Source organism: Erythrolamprus reginae, chromosome 3, assembly GCF_031021105.1.
Source record: "Erythrolamprus reginae isolate rEryReg1 chromosome 3, rEryReg1.hap1, whole genome shotgun sequence".
NCBI lineage: Eukaryota > Metazoa > Chordata > Lepidosauria > Squamata > Dipsadidae > Erythrolamprus > Erythrolamprus reginae.
The window spans coordinates 154,627,043-154,641,481 of record NC_091952.1 but is presented as its reverse complement, the minus strand read 5'-3'; the positions used below and the strand labels follow the sequence as shown (position 1 = coordinate 154,641,481).

Sequence of the window (14,439 nt, the reverse complement as noted above, 5' to 3'; positions counted from 1 at the left end):
CAAACATCCAACACAGCTTCTCTACAACATCAGCCCTGTGAGGTGGACTGGATTAACAGAATGTCATTGGTTCCAGGTTGCCCAACTGGCTTTCATTACTAAGGCAAGAATAGAACTCATGATCTCCTGCTTTCTAGCCTGGTGCCTTAACCAATAGATCAGTTGCAGTTGGGAAATCACCTAAAACTGATAAAAATCTTTTGTAGCCATTGCCTCAATTGAGGTAAGTAGATTTCAAATGTAATGAAAATTCTCAATGTATTTGCTTATGAAAAAATAAAATCTGATTCAAATAGGCAAATGGACTATTTCTCTGGAATTATGGTGTCTCATAATAAGCTCCTGGATACCATTTCAATATTCTTATTTTGGTACTGATTGCAAATACTATTTTCTGACAGCATTACAGAAAAATAAATATGGGTATCAGCATATTAAAGCACTCAGCTCCAAATTTTGTTGATGATTTCCCCCAATAGTTTCATATAGATAGTGTAAAATATTGAGAGTTAACGGAATCCTAAACACAATTTAATAGCTCCCATTTGAAATAAAAATTGTCTCTGACCAATACAGTGTATTATCTTAAGTCTGACTATGGACTAGGAATGGAATTATCATAAAGTAATGTCTTCCATTTCCAAATTTCTCTAGGGTTTCAGAAATATACCATAATTAATGGCACTTAGAATTGCTAATTAATCAAGCAAAATTAATAGAATTACATCTCTAAACAGAGATAATTTATCAGATTCGCCAATGTCCACTTAGGGATGTAGTCTTCCACAAAACAAGTATGAAATGGATCATGAAATCTGCTTCCTACAGGACTGATTCAATTAAGAAGCCACCACACTTCCCAACATTGTAGTTTAGAAATTTGTCTAAAGTTGTGCATCTCTGAGGGTTCAAAAGGAGGCATCTTAAGAAGAGGCCTCTTATCATAGAAAGCTACATAGAATAATATGCAAAATTAATGAAAAGTTAAATGATAAAAATGGATACCTTTTATTGTGCAATACATACCTGGTAATGTAAGGCAGATAAGACTTGCAATTAGGAGTGTTATACACATGAAAATGATCAGCAAAAATATCTGAAATATAGAAATAGTAACAATTTAATATAGGTATACAAAAAACAGTATTAAAGAAAGTGATCGTTATCTCACAAATCTTATTATTTCAAAGTGACAAATCCCTGTAAGCCCTATTAGTGTGATTTACTGTCTGGATAAGTATGCCTTAATTTATAAATCAAAATTATGTTTGATTTTATGAATCAGATCATTAAAGTTTGTTCCATAAACCATGACTGAGCAAACTGTGCTTAATCTGTTGTATGATTTTAGTTGCCGTGAACTACTGTAATTGTCATGTCTGATTATCTGAAAATCCAGAGCATAATTAATTCATTTTATCTTCACTACTGCAATTTCAGCGTTCCATTTCTACATATTATATTCTCCCAGCATTCAAAGAATCAAAGTATTTTTTCATACAAGAAGGATGGCAAATTTGAAACCTTGTCAGAAATACATAGACACACTGATTAATACAAGGTTAGAGGATTAAAATACTATAAAATATGATGCAGGCTTTTTTCTGTGTAAGAAGCCAATATGAACTACCTAAGTGCTATCTTAGCCTATAATTTTGTTAAGAAGTTATCTAGATTTTTCAAGCCCAGTTCTTACTGTCTCAAGATAGAAATAGTAAAGTTTATCCTATCCAGTAGGGTCCAACTGAAGGTCATCTCTGTTTCTTAGCCAAGGGATCTAGTGTCGTCTGAAGAGTCTTCTGTGGTCATGGGGCCAGCATGACTATATACACTGATATGCACGTAATGCTGTTACTTGCCCCCTGAAATGATATTTATATACTAGCATTTGTATGCTTTCGAACTACTAGCTAGGCAAGAGTTGGGACAAGTAACAGGACCTCATCCCTTAGTGTGGTGCTCAGGTCTGAAACCTAGACTGTCAACTTAACCCAAAGCCTTAACCGCTGAACCACTGCACCCCTCAAGACAGAAATACAGTACTCTCTTTGTAATTGTTTCATTATATATCCCATAGAAAAAAGGCCCAGCCAATGATATTGTATCAGTCCTATCACAATGGGATTCAAAGTGAACATAAGCCAAAGAGACAGATATTATACCCTCTTAAAACTGCAACCCTAAGAATTAGTTTCTGCGGATAGGAGAAAGACAGAATAAATTAGACAGTAATTAGTTATTTTAGGTATTAAAATATCCTACCCTGAGTGGAAATTTTAAAGGCCGGTGATAAGGCTGAAAACCAACAGGTCCTCCTTGTTGTAATATGGCTTGGTGGGCTGCATGCAGACCTTCTCCTACAACTGGAATGGCATTATTATTGCGAGCTGGTTGGTTATTAGGCTGCTGGTTTGCATTGTTTTCATTCTCTTCCTGGTCTCCCAGTAAGTAAGAATGAAGATCCCTAATACAAGATTTAATAGTATTTAATTGAATATATTAACATGAAAAGAACAAGAATGGCAGCAAGCAATAAAACATGAATAAAATATTTTCATATCAGATTCAAATATATTATATTCATTTATTTATTTAATTTCTATAGCAATCCATCTCAAATAAGTGACTATGGACACCCAAGGTATCAGCTTAATTAATTAAGTGGAATGTTTAAAAAAAGCAATGTAAAACAAACAATAACAAAAAAAAAGTAAACTAAATGTATGTAATATCAGGAAAGCACGCCCGCCCCTTTATTTTGTGCCTTCAAGTCAATTTTTTACTCCTGGCTATTGCGTGGAAAATCCTTTGCGGTTTTCTTGTCAAGATTTCAAAAGTGGCTGCCACTACCTGTTTTCTAAGGCTGAGAAAAGGTGACTGGCCCAAAGTCATCCACTTGCCTTTGTGCCTAAGACAGAACTAGAACTTATGATCTCCCAGTTTCTGTCCTGATGCCTTAACCACTATACTAAGTAAAGACATGATCAAAGAGATAAACACATGAGATTGCTTCTTTTTACTTCTTAAGATCAAAATTACTAAAGTTGCCTAAGTCTGCAACTGCAGCACCACACAGGATAATAAATGACTCTAGCCATTAGCATTCAAATAGTTTTCAAAAATTGAGCAATATATGCCCAGTTATATTCCATTTAAATTAAACAAAATGTTGCTTTCATTAAGTGAAAGTAAATGAAAGTTGCTTAACCTTTACTGGGCCAACCTGAAGTCCAACGCACAAACCAGCAGTGGTTCCCAACCTTTTTTTGGCCATGCCCTATCTAAGCATCTCTAAACTCCTGAGGTTCCCCCTCCCCCCCAATAATTCTTATTATTCAAAAAGTGAACTACTCACGCGGAAGAAGCCTAAAAAGTCATTAACTAGATTTAAACAAGGTTCCAGTTGCCCCCATTAAAAATGAAATTGCCTCCATGTGGAGCGTGGGCCCCACATTGGGAACTAGTGCATTACAGGCAGTCTTTGACTTACAAATGAGTGCAAAATTTCTGTTGCTAATTAGGTCTTCGGAAAGCAGCTGGTTTGTTGCTCATCCTTCCCACACAGTGGAGGCCATGTGTGCCATCCTGAAAGCAGTTGCCATTTTGGAAACAGCTACATTGTGGCCACTCTGAAATTGCACCCACTTCTGGGATGGCACCATGTGGTCTCCACTGTGTAGAAAGACTACACGGGGGGGGGGGGGGGGGGCTGCTCAAAGATCTAACACAAAGGTGATGGTTTATGATGGGGAGGAGTGTGTAGGACCTAGCAAAGTGGGAAACAGGCCCAAAGACTACAGGGACCCAGTGAGAGGAGAAAGTGGAGCACAGGCTGCCTCAGAGTTGGGGGAGGCCTGGGCCAGGGCATGTGTGAACTGGAGAGGTACTGCAGTGCTAGGCCTCCCGGGGCCTCTCCACTCAAGGTACCCCATCTGCACAAGGACTGCAAGAGGAAAAGCGCAAATGGGGTCATTAAGCAACCCAGTCACATGGGTGCTTTGTTTAAAGATTGTCAAAGCCTGTGACCATAAATGGGCAAGCTCCATTATGGTTACAAGTTAAGAACTGTCACTCATGCCCTTATCACCTCGAGGTTCGACTACTGCAATGCTCTCTACATGGGGCTACCTTTGAAGAATGTTTGGAAACTTCAAATCGTTCAAAATGCAGCCACACGAGCGGTTATGGGCTTTCCAAGTCATGCCCATATTTCGTCATCACTCCGCGGACTGCATTGGCTGCCGATAGATTTCCAGACACAATTCAAAGTGTTGGTTATGACCTACATGCCCATAGGACCAGACTATCTCCGAGACTGCCTTCTACTGCACAAATCCCAGCGACCGGTGAGGTCCCACAGAGTTGGTCTCCTTAGGGTCCCGTCGACCAAACAATGTCGGCTGGCAGGACTAGGAGAAGAGCCTTCTCTGTGGGGGCCCCGGCCCTCTGGAATCAACTCCCCCTGGAGATTCGCACTGCCCCCACCCTCCTTGCCTTCCAAAAGAATCTAAAAACACATCTTTGCCGTCAGGCCTGGGGACATTAGACCTTCCCCTGTCCAACGAATGTTGTTAGCGTGATTATTGTGTGAATGTGAATGAATGTTTTAAAATTATAATTTTAAGAATTCTTTTTTTTTTTAGCATATTAATTGGACAAACTATTGTTATGCATTTTGGTATATGTTGTGATCCTCCCTTAGTCCACGAAGAGGGGCGGCATACAAGTCCAATTAAATAAATAAATAAATAAATAAATAAATAAATAAATAAATAAATAAATAAAAATAATAAATAATAAACAAACAAACAAACAAACTGCCTGTACTTATCCTCAATGTATATTTTAAAGGTATAAAACAATTTCTCTCTTGCATAAACTTAAAATATAATAAAAATGCTGCTTCATTTTTAACACATGCTAAGGCCTTATATGTATGTTCTTTTGAGTTGGACTGTAAAAAGATAAAGCAGACAAATATTGAACGCTCAGCTTCAATTATTTAAGTAATAAAAGGTTTAACTCAATAATTTGAAAGGACTCTTCACACTTACAATAAGTAGCCAGCAGTAACAGTCCATCCTCGTACAAGCCCCTTCAGCCACTGCCTTGTGTGCCCTTGTTCAAGCAAAGCTGGCAGAACCACTTGAAGCAAAAGTAATTCTAAGGAAAGTTCACTCACAGGAGCATCACTGTGGGAATAAAAGAAGCTGACATATTTTAAACAAACTCACTGTTACTGATGCAAGTCTAATTGTACTGATGCAACTATATCATTAGTTGCATTTTTTTCTCCCTTCCTTTTCACTTAGCAGCAAAAATATGTTACATATGTAGATTATAGTTTGTTCGGCTATAAAAAAAATATCTGCCTTGCATATTGTCCCTGGTGGGACTGAGAGACAAAAAGGAAAGCAGTATGCTTCCTCCCATATTTGGGTATACCAGGTTGATTCAACAGAAAATATATATATATACGTACACACATACACCCACCCCCACACACAAACACACAAGCATCAGCCTGAAGATGAGTGGGATCTCGTAGAAATGTTGCCAAGATTCTATTAAGCTTACACAGGAAAAGACGTGAATATGCCAAGACCTACATACATATACCTATGAAAATCTACGAAAACAAACATACATACAAACATACATGGGTTATGGCTAGCTGATGAGAGCAAAATAAGCTTGAAATAGATCTATACTAGTCTCCCTTTTTTTGTTATCAGCAAAAATATGTTACACACACAAAAAATATATTTCATTAATAACTGTTTGGGTCAAATATAATGTTAATTGCTCATTGGAAAACTTGAGTTTCTTCTTTTCCTTGTTTTCATTTTGGTTTCAATTAACCACATTTAGGCTTATATATGATTTAGTGAGAAAGCCAAGATCAGAAATCATGATTTGAAGAGTTGCCTAAAACCGCATTTTGTTGTGGGAGAGATTATGAAAGGGAAAACAGATGACTCTGAGATCCATTCATATATTATTACATCCACATTTTATCATCCATCCAAACTAGATAAATATTAATTATTTCACTGTTATCAGTTCACAATTATAATACCAGCAGTTCATTTCAAATAAATATACAATGTTATCAGCTATCGAATGAATTAGTTTTTCTTACCTGTAGAGCATTACATTATATGGTAGAAAGTGAGGCAGCAGATATTTAATAATTCGTATAGGAAGCCAAAGCATGAGCAAGACAATTGAACCAAAGACAATCTGAAACAACAATAAAAAAAGATTCTGTACTAACTTTTTTTTTTAGCTTCAATTCAAAGCAAATTAAAAATGAGCATAATTCGTACTATGTTTGAAGATAGCAAACTTCTTTTTCCTTTCTTTCTTTCATTACCATATTTTGCCCTGACTTTAATATTTAAAAAAATGTTTGATAGATTTTAACAGAATCAAAATCCTATGCTAAATTGTAATTTATTCTTTTTAAAATTTAGAAAGACAAGTTTTAGCCATACTATCCTTTGCAAACAATGTTTAGCAATGGACAGAAACTAATTAAGAGACGAAAAATGTAAATGCACAGTGAGTTTTCTCTAAGAATTTCAAAAACTATCAAAATCCAGGTATTAATCTGTTATTTATAAGTGGTCTGCTCATATACAAAGCCACATTTATGAACCAGTAAGAATTCAATTATTATTATTTTGACTTTGAAATCAGGTTCCCTTAATTTTTAAAAAAGTTACTGTTAGTGTGAGACTACTCATATAAAACACAAAAAAGTCAATGTAGTACCGTATTTTCCGGCGTATAAGACGACTTTTTAACCCCTGAAAATCTTTTCCAAAGTGGGGGGTTGTCTTGTACGCCGGATATAGGACAGTGGCGCCTATTTGCGATGGCTGGGAGGGGCGAGAACACCGCCTCCCAGCTGGGCGAGCCTGAGCCGAGCGCAGGCCCGCCCACACGCTGCCTTTGGCAGCACAAGCGTGCCTGTCCGGCCGGGGAAGAATTGCCCCGGCCGGACCTCAGTTTCAGCTGGGGGGGGGGCGAGAACACCGCCTCCCAGCTGGGCGAGCCTGAGCGGAGCGCAGGCTCGCCCACACGCTGCCTGTCCGGCCGGGGAAGAATCGCCCCGGCCGGACGTCAGTTTCAGCTGGGGGGGGGGCGAGAACACCGCCTCCCAGCTGCGCGAGCCTGAGCGGAGCGCAGGCTCGCCCACACGCTGCCTGTCCGGCCGGGGAAGAATCGCCCCGGCCGGACGTCAGTTTCAGCTGGGGGGGGGGGGCGAGAACACCGCCTCCCAGCTGCGCGAGCTTGAGCGGAGCGCAGGCTCGCCCACACGCTGCCTGTCCGGCCGGGGAAGAATCGCCCCGGCCGGATGTCAGTTTCAGCTGGGGGGGGGGCGAGAACACCGCCTCCCAGCTGGACGAGCCTGCGCAAAGCGCAGGCTCGCCCACACGCCGCCGTCCGTGCCTCGGTTCCGTAGCTCCGCCTCACAGCTGATCACCCTGCTGCCGCTGCTGAGAGAAAAAAAGAGGGGGAGAGAAAGAGATAGCAAGAGAGGGAGAGAGAGGGGGGGTTAGCAACAGAGGGACAGAGAGAAAGAGAGAGGGGGGATAGCAACAGAGGGAGAAAGAGAAGGAGAGAGAGAGAAAGAGAGAGGGAGAGGGGGCAGAAAGAGAAAGAAAGAGATAGCAAGAGAGGGAGAGAGAGAAAGAGAGATGGAGAGAGGGGGAGAGAAAGAGATAGCAAGAGAGGGAGAGAGAAAGAGAGGGGGGGAGAGAAAGAGATAGCAAGAGAGGGAGACAGGGGGTTAGCAAGAGAGGGACAGAGAGAAAGAGGGGGGATAGCAACAGAGGGAGAGAGAGAAAGAGAGGGAGGGGGGGGAAAGAAAGAGAGAAAGAGATAGCAAGAGAGGGAGAGAAAGAGAGAGGGAGAGAGAGAGGGAGAGAGGGGAGACAGAAAGAGAGAGAAAGAGATAGTAAGAGAAGGAGAGAGAGGGGGAGAGAAAGAGAGAAAGCAAAAAAAAAGAGAGAGAAAGAGAGATAGCAAGAGAGAAAGAGAGGGAGAGAGGGGGGGAGAGAGAAAGACTTTGATCATTTCCCCAGGTATTTTTGTACCTACTTGACCAACATTATTAGTGGTTGCAAAATTGAATGTATGAACTTGTTCATTTCAATAAAAAGAGCCAGGGAAATGATTGAATGTTAAACTGGATGCATTTATTTCTGCCTGTTTGTATTTGTTCTTATGTTTAACCATTGAAAATGTACTTTTCCTCCAAAAAGAATCATCTTTTCATATTTCTTAGGCAACATTTTAAAATAACTTTAAAAGCTGAGGTCATATTATTCACCCTGCTCTGTATCATAGCACACTGCACAGTACTGAAAATTGGCAGGGTCACTAATTAAACCCGACAAGTTAAAATCTGTTTAAGTGACATTGCAAGAGGATAAAGACAGAAAGTGCGGAAAGAGGAAAAAATGGATGGGCTGTTTGGATTGCCATATCATGATATTACATACAGATTCTCATTCCATAATAGATTCTCACATAGGTGTCAGCATGCTGCATGTTAGACTGAAAGATACCTACAGAATAGATGGTAGGAGAAAGGAAAATAGCCAGGTTCACCTTTTTGTGTTGACAAATTATGATGAGTTATAATAATAAACTTAATTGTGGTGAGGAGAAATATGAGATGCAGACAAGACAGATAGACAGAGACATATGGAGAGATAGACAGAAGAGTGCTCCCACTTGGCTCTCTCTCTCTAAATAATTCATTCATAATTTTAACAATAAGATCTTCATCATTAGTAATTAAAATATTGTGTTATCATGTTCAGAAATGATTTTTTTCTCAATGCAAGTACATCATAGACCTAGACTCAGTTTTTGACAGTCAGAAGAGGGGTAGTCTTATACGGCGAGTATATCTCAAATTCTATATTTTAACTGGAAAAGTTAGGGGGTCGTCTTATACACCCAGTCGTCTTATACGCCGGAAAATACGGTATATACATTGTTAAAGATGTGGATTATATTGAAAGAACTGAAATTATCTATGAAAGCTTTTGTCAAGTTCTATTAGTGTAAGGTACAAAAATGAACCAGACTACTGGTGATTTACAACACTTTCCCCTAGAATAATACAAAAAGACAGTTATAAACACATATATATAACATTTATCACACTGAATTCCTATAGATTCAATGTGACAAAAGTCAAGGTATTAGCCGCCCCGAGTCTACAGAGAGGGGTGGCATACAAATCTAATAAATAAATAAATAAATAAATAAATCATCAATGCTTATTAAAGTCTTAGTGTAATTACAGTTTGTTAGTTGACATGCTGAGCATAAGAGAAAAACATATTTAATTATTTAAAAAATTTGAATGCCCAGTTATGTGTTACAATAAGAAAATTAATACTATAAAGAAAATGGAAATGTAACTTTACCACTGACAAAATAAACCTCCTGAGATGTCTATAAATGGGCAAGTGAATCATTTCTTGAACTGGATTAAAATCTGGATCATTTAAATTCCTCAAAAACCAGAGGACACCAGGTCTCAGTACCTGAAAAGGAAAATTAACACTTCAATGTTTTGAAATTTTTGAAATAATTTAATATACTAGAAACCTGTAATGCTCCATATTTTCAATATAATAATAGCACCCTCAATCTGATGAAAACAAGTGAGACAGTTTTGCTGCTAATCAAAGATACCATGTTTTAGGAAAGGGTGACAGATGATTCTGATGTAAAAAGCCTGCTAGTTGAATGTCATCTTCAGGAGTTGGAAAACACTCAAACAGCTGAGGCTGACTCCACTAGGAAACATCTGGAATAGTTGGGTTACATGTTGTGTGTCCCAAACCTGAGCAGACATAAGTCTCTGAAAGAGTCACAAACTTCAGAAAGTTGAAAAAGAGTTGCTTGATGTACTTCTTCTAACAAGGCAATAGCCCCATACAGTAGATAGAAGGTAACCACTAGCCGGCAGCTCTTCAATGAGAATAATTTCTCCAACTTAGATTCTATGTACAGTACTCATGTCTTGTAGGCCATGTATCCTGGACTTCTGTTTCTCAGATCCTGGGCCGACTGGTAATCCTCACAAGAACACTAAAATTTGGATCATTATCTTATTATGCTACCATTTTGCTGCTCTAACTTTGGACTTCTTCACAATCAACCTCTTGCATTTCTGTAAACTAGTGTGTGATCAACAGCCTGTTTTGTGTGCCATTGCCTGTTAATTTGTTTGTAATACAAAGTGTTACACATTTATTACACAAGTATTAAACACACCTCTATGTGCATGGTTGGTCTGGAAGTCACGTTTTCAAGAATTCCCTAGCACTTTTGGATTTAGCTTGGTCCAGGATTCTCAGAATTTCCCAGTTGAAACTATAATTGAGTCTGTCCATGTAGTATGATATAAAGACGTTTTCATTGAGTTTTCTGACTGTTAGTTGGTGTTCATGGATGGGCTCTGATAATTTAATGCTAACTTCTTCCAGCAACCAACATCCAGATAAGCAAGGATTAACACCACACAAATAATCAAGCAGAAACAATAACTTAATCAAAAAACAACCAAGGAGAAAACTACACTCCCACTAATACTGGCAGGGCAGGTCTATCTTTTCGGACTGGTTTTATAGAATCATTAGTGACTTGGCTGCATGGGTTGCTGGAATCGGCAGCAACCCAGGCCTGCCATGCCCCCAAGCCAGTTTTCTCAGCATTGCCTATGGCACCATCTTGTTTTTTTGCTTCTGCGCATGAGCACCTGCCTGCTGGATCCCGGAGCGAACTGGCAGGATGCAGGAATCCTGCAATGTATTATATATAAATAGGGAGTAAACCCACACTTACCAGCACTAGTTAGGTAACAAAACATTTGCAAGCAAACAACCAAGCTCAGAGAGAACCAAGGACAACTCAGTTGAATCCTCAGCTATATATATTATTTTTATTGTATTTATTTTAACAATGATGCTGCAGTTGTGGTTTACTGTATTTTGTTGGTTGGCCAAAAATATTTTAAAATTCATTGCAACAAAGCCTAGTAAAAATTTGACAATTTGGAGAAGTCTTACAACAATGGAGTGGGAATCTGAGCAAAAGATTGTTTAAAAAATTATGATATTCATTGTGCAGTGTTTTGTAATTATCATAGTGAATGCTGATATTGAAAGCAAGCCAGCAAGCTATTTCAAAGGTTCCAGGATTTCATCAATGGTATGATGGCAAAAAAGATAATGGTAGACACTTCAATCAACGCTAGTGGCACTCTAGACTAAAATTAACATCCAAGAGCTGGTTACCTGATAATTACAATTTTACATAAATCTCTTGCAGTCTTAAAATTCTAAGCTATGGCAATAGCCGTAACTAATGGAATATTTATCAAATGTCACTGACTCAAAATGTTTGTATTTCTTGTCAATTTCAGATTAAATATCTACCTGATTAGCTTCACTGTTCATTTACATTTAATTGGGTGGGAAAAGAACCACTAATAACAAAGTAGTACTTTTTTCTCTCATGTCCTCTAGAGTTTTCAACATGTTTCCCCCTCACACCTATGGCAGCTTTAAAATGATGGACAATTTATTATACAGGGAATTTCCCCATTTAATATGATTAACTTGACTATCTCCCAAACCTGAACGACATATTTAAAAGGAACCTTAAAATTATTCTTTAAGGATAATACGATGTTGGAAAAATCTATTCTTTTCAGCTGCAGTCCCCAAATCCAATTTAAATTAGGATAGTGCCCGAATTGAAAGACATTTGAAAAATTTTATACATGCACTGTGTTTGTGATTAATGTCTAATGTAATCCATGAAAATATATGTGCATATAAAATAATAATACAACTACTACTGCATCTCGCTCCAAAGCTTTGTATAAAGGCCTATGACTTACATATTTTAAAAAATATAGAGTTGAAATTTAAATAAATACAAATCCAATACATATACAGAATCTGCTAGCTCAACTGAACCACTAATCCTACTTAGTTTAGAGCTCTATGAATTGCTTTTCTTCCATCTGGCAATTTAAAAAATTGTCTCTGAGCTTGTTTACCCCCTCCACAAACCCCTTTCCTCTTTTCTTTTGTGCTCTTTCTTTTCAAAGTGTAAAATTATGGACTGGGATTTTCTTGCTTTACTCATCTTACATAAACTGGCTTGGGAAAATGTTCAATTGAACATAATAAATGGTTTACACGATTAAATCTGAATAATATTTAGCCTGGTTATTCCTGATCCCAATATATTCTGGCATGAAAGGCTTGCTCAGATTGTTCGTTGTTGTGTATGTCCTTTATACATTTTTAAACAAAATTTAAATTAATTTGAACATCCAATAGATTTTTGGAAAGACAGAAATGAAGAAAACTTTTATTATTTAATGCCCAGGTTTTCAATGCATTTTCAATACTTACTTCTCTCAGGAGGAGGATGAAGGATGCAAAATAGAAGACATATACCATTCCGACTAGCCAATGTAGGAACATTGTAGTGCCAGGGGCAGACTGAAAGCTTAATTCTCTATCCTTCAAAGTAGCATCAAACATTTCCTATGTAAAAGACAGCAATGATATTTTTATGCCTTTCAATCTGGGAGTGACTCAGAGCTTTACAATGACAGAAACTGCAAACCTATCACATGTTCTCATAATAAGAAAACACCTGTAGAATCTCCATTATAACACTGGTTGGCCTATCAATTATTTTGCATAGAAAATTGCAGCACTCCATTGTATGTGAAAAACAAATCTATAGTAATAAACAATCTTCACTATCTAACATATAATATGATATTAAAAATACAAACTCTTCAATTTTTCAATTCTAATTTATAAATGCAGGTAGTCTGCTACTTATTACTACAATTGAGCCCAAACTTTATGTTATTGAGACATTTGTTAAGTGAGATTTATTTTATGACTTTTCTTGCCACAGTTATTAAGTGAATCACTGCAGTTGTTAAGCTACTAACAAGTTTGTTAAGTGAATCTGGCTTCCTCACTGACTTTGCTTGTCAGAAGATCACAAAAGATGATCACATGATACTGGGAAACTGCAACTGTCATAAATATGATCCAGTTGCCAAGCATCTGAATTTTGATCATGTTACCATGGGGGTGATGCAATGGTTTTTTAAGTGTGAAAAATAGTCACGAGTCACTTTTTTCAGTGTTGTTATAACTCTGAATGGTCACTAAACAAACTGTGATAAGTTGAGCACCACTTGTATAACTTATGTCAAGTCAAATTGTCACTGCATAATAAAATAAAGCAATGGTTTCCCCCAAAATGCTAGTCTTACCAGCGAACAAATGTCCAGCCACCAGCCACAGATAAGAGGAAAAACACCTATTTCTACCACAACTAATAAGGAAACCTGCAAAATAAAAAAGTCGGATAGTTGTTTGCATAGTCACAAGTACTGAATACATACTAAATTCACATTTATTTTTATAACTTTCTGCCAACAGAGTCAATTTTATTAAATATATGATTTTTTGGATTGCCTTACCTTGACAACTATATAGCACACACCAAGCAAGCGACGTGATCTCTGAAATTTTACAAGCGCTGCCACACCCTATATAATATAGTCAAAGAAATAGGTATATTTCATAGTGTAATATTACTTTATGGATGAGAATGTTAATTCACAGAAAATCATTTCAGTCTACAGGACATTCTGAACCCCACACAAATAGAGTAGGTAATCCACTGTGCTTCCAATACTGCACTACAGAGAGAGCCTGATGCTAATACAGTGTTCCCTCAATTTTCGCGGGTTCGAACTTCGCGAAAAGTCTACAGTATACCAGTTTTTTAAAAATATTAATTTAAAAAAAATTCACTGTTTTTTTCCCTATACAGTAATACCTCATGATATGAACTTAATTGGTGCCAGGAGGAGGTTCGTAAGGTGAAAAGTTCGTAAGACAAAACAAAGTTTCCCATAGGAATCAATGGAAAAGCGATTAATGCGTGCAAGCCCAAAATTCACCCCTTTTGCCTCATTTCCGCCGGCATTCGGATTTTGTTCGGGTGTGGGTGAAGGGGGGGAGACGGGGGAGACAGCGCAGGCTGCCCGGAGGGAGCCTCGTGGGTGGATTAACGGAAAAGTCAACAGTTACTGTCCGGCTTGCAATGACTGGAAGGGAAGGGAGGGAAATGCACGGGCGGTTTGTACGTGCATCTTCTCTGATTTCCTCCCTCCCTCCTTCCCCCTCTCCCTCCTGGCCTCCCTCCTCCTCCTCCTGTATTCCGCCTCCCTCCCAGCCTCCGGGCCACCTTCTCCGCGCCGCCAGCCGGCTGTCATCTTCTAAAGAAGCAAGAAGAGGAGGAGGAGCTGGGCGCCGGTGGTGGTGGAGGAAGGCGCCCAGCTCCTCCTCCTCTTCT

At 38.5% G+C, this 14,439-nt stretch overlaps 1 protein-coding gene across 2 annotated transcripts in view; it reads right to left on the bottom strand.

Moving 5' to 3' along the window:
• The window catches only part of MARCHF6 (membrane associated ring-CH-type finger 6), a 64,514-nt gene that overhangs the window by 10,421 nt on the left and 39,654 nt on the right, over nucleotides 1-14,439 (bottom strand). For both annotated transcript variants that reach the window (XM_070747070.1, XM_070747069.1), the window contains exons 13-20: nucleotides 13,559-13,627; nucleotides 13,349-13,423; nucleotides 12,462-12,596; nucleotides 9,453-9,572; nucleotides 6,143-6,243; nucleotides 5,055-5,192; nucleotides 2,263-2,464; nucleotides 1,027-1,096 (exon numbers count right to left, since the gene is read on the bottom strand). In XM_070747070.1, the coding sequence (XP_070603171.1) occupies nucleotides 1,027-1,096; nucleotides 2,263-2,464; nucleotides 5,055-5,192; nucleotides 6,143-6,243; nucleotides 9,453-9,572; nucleotides 12,462-12,596; nucleotides 13,349-13,423; nucleotides 13,559-13,627 (910 nt within the window). The remainder of the gene's footprint in view (nucleotides 1-1,026; nucleotides 1,097-2,262; nucleotides 2,465-5,054; nucleotides 5,193-6,142; nucleotides 6,244-9,452; nucleotides 9,573-12,461; nucleotides 12,597-13,348; nucleotides 13,424-13,558; nucleotides 13,628-14,439) is intronic.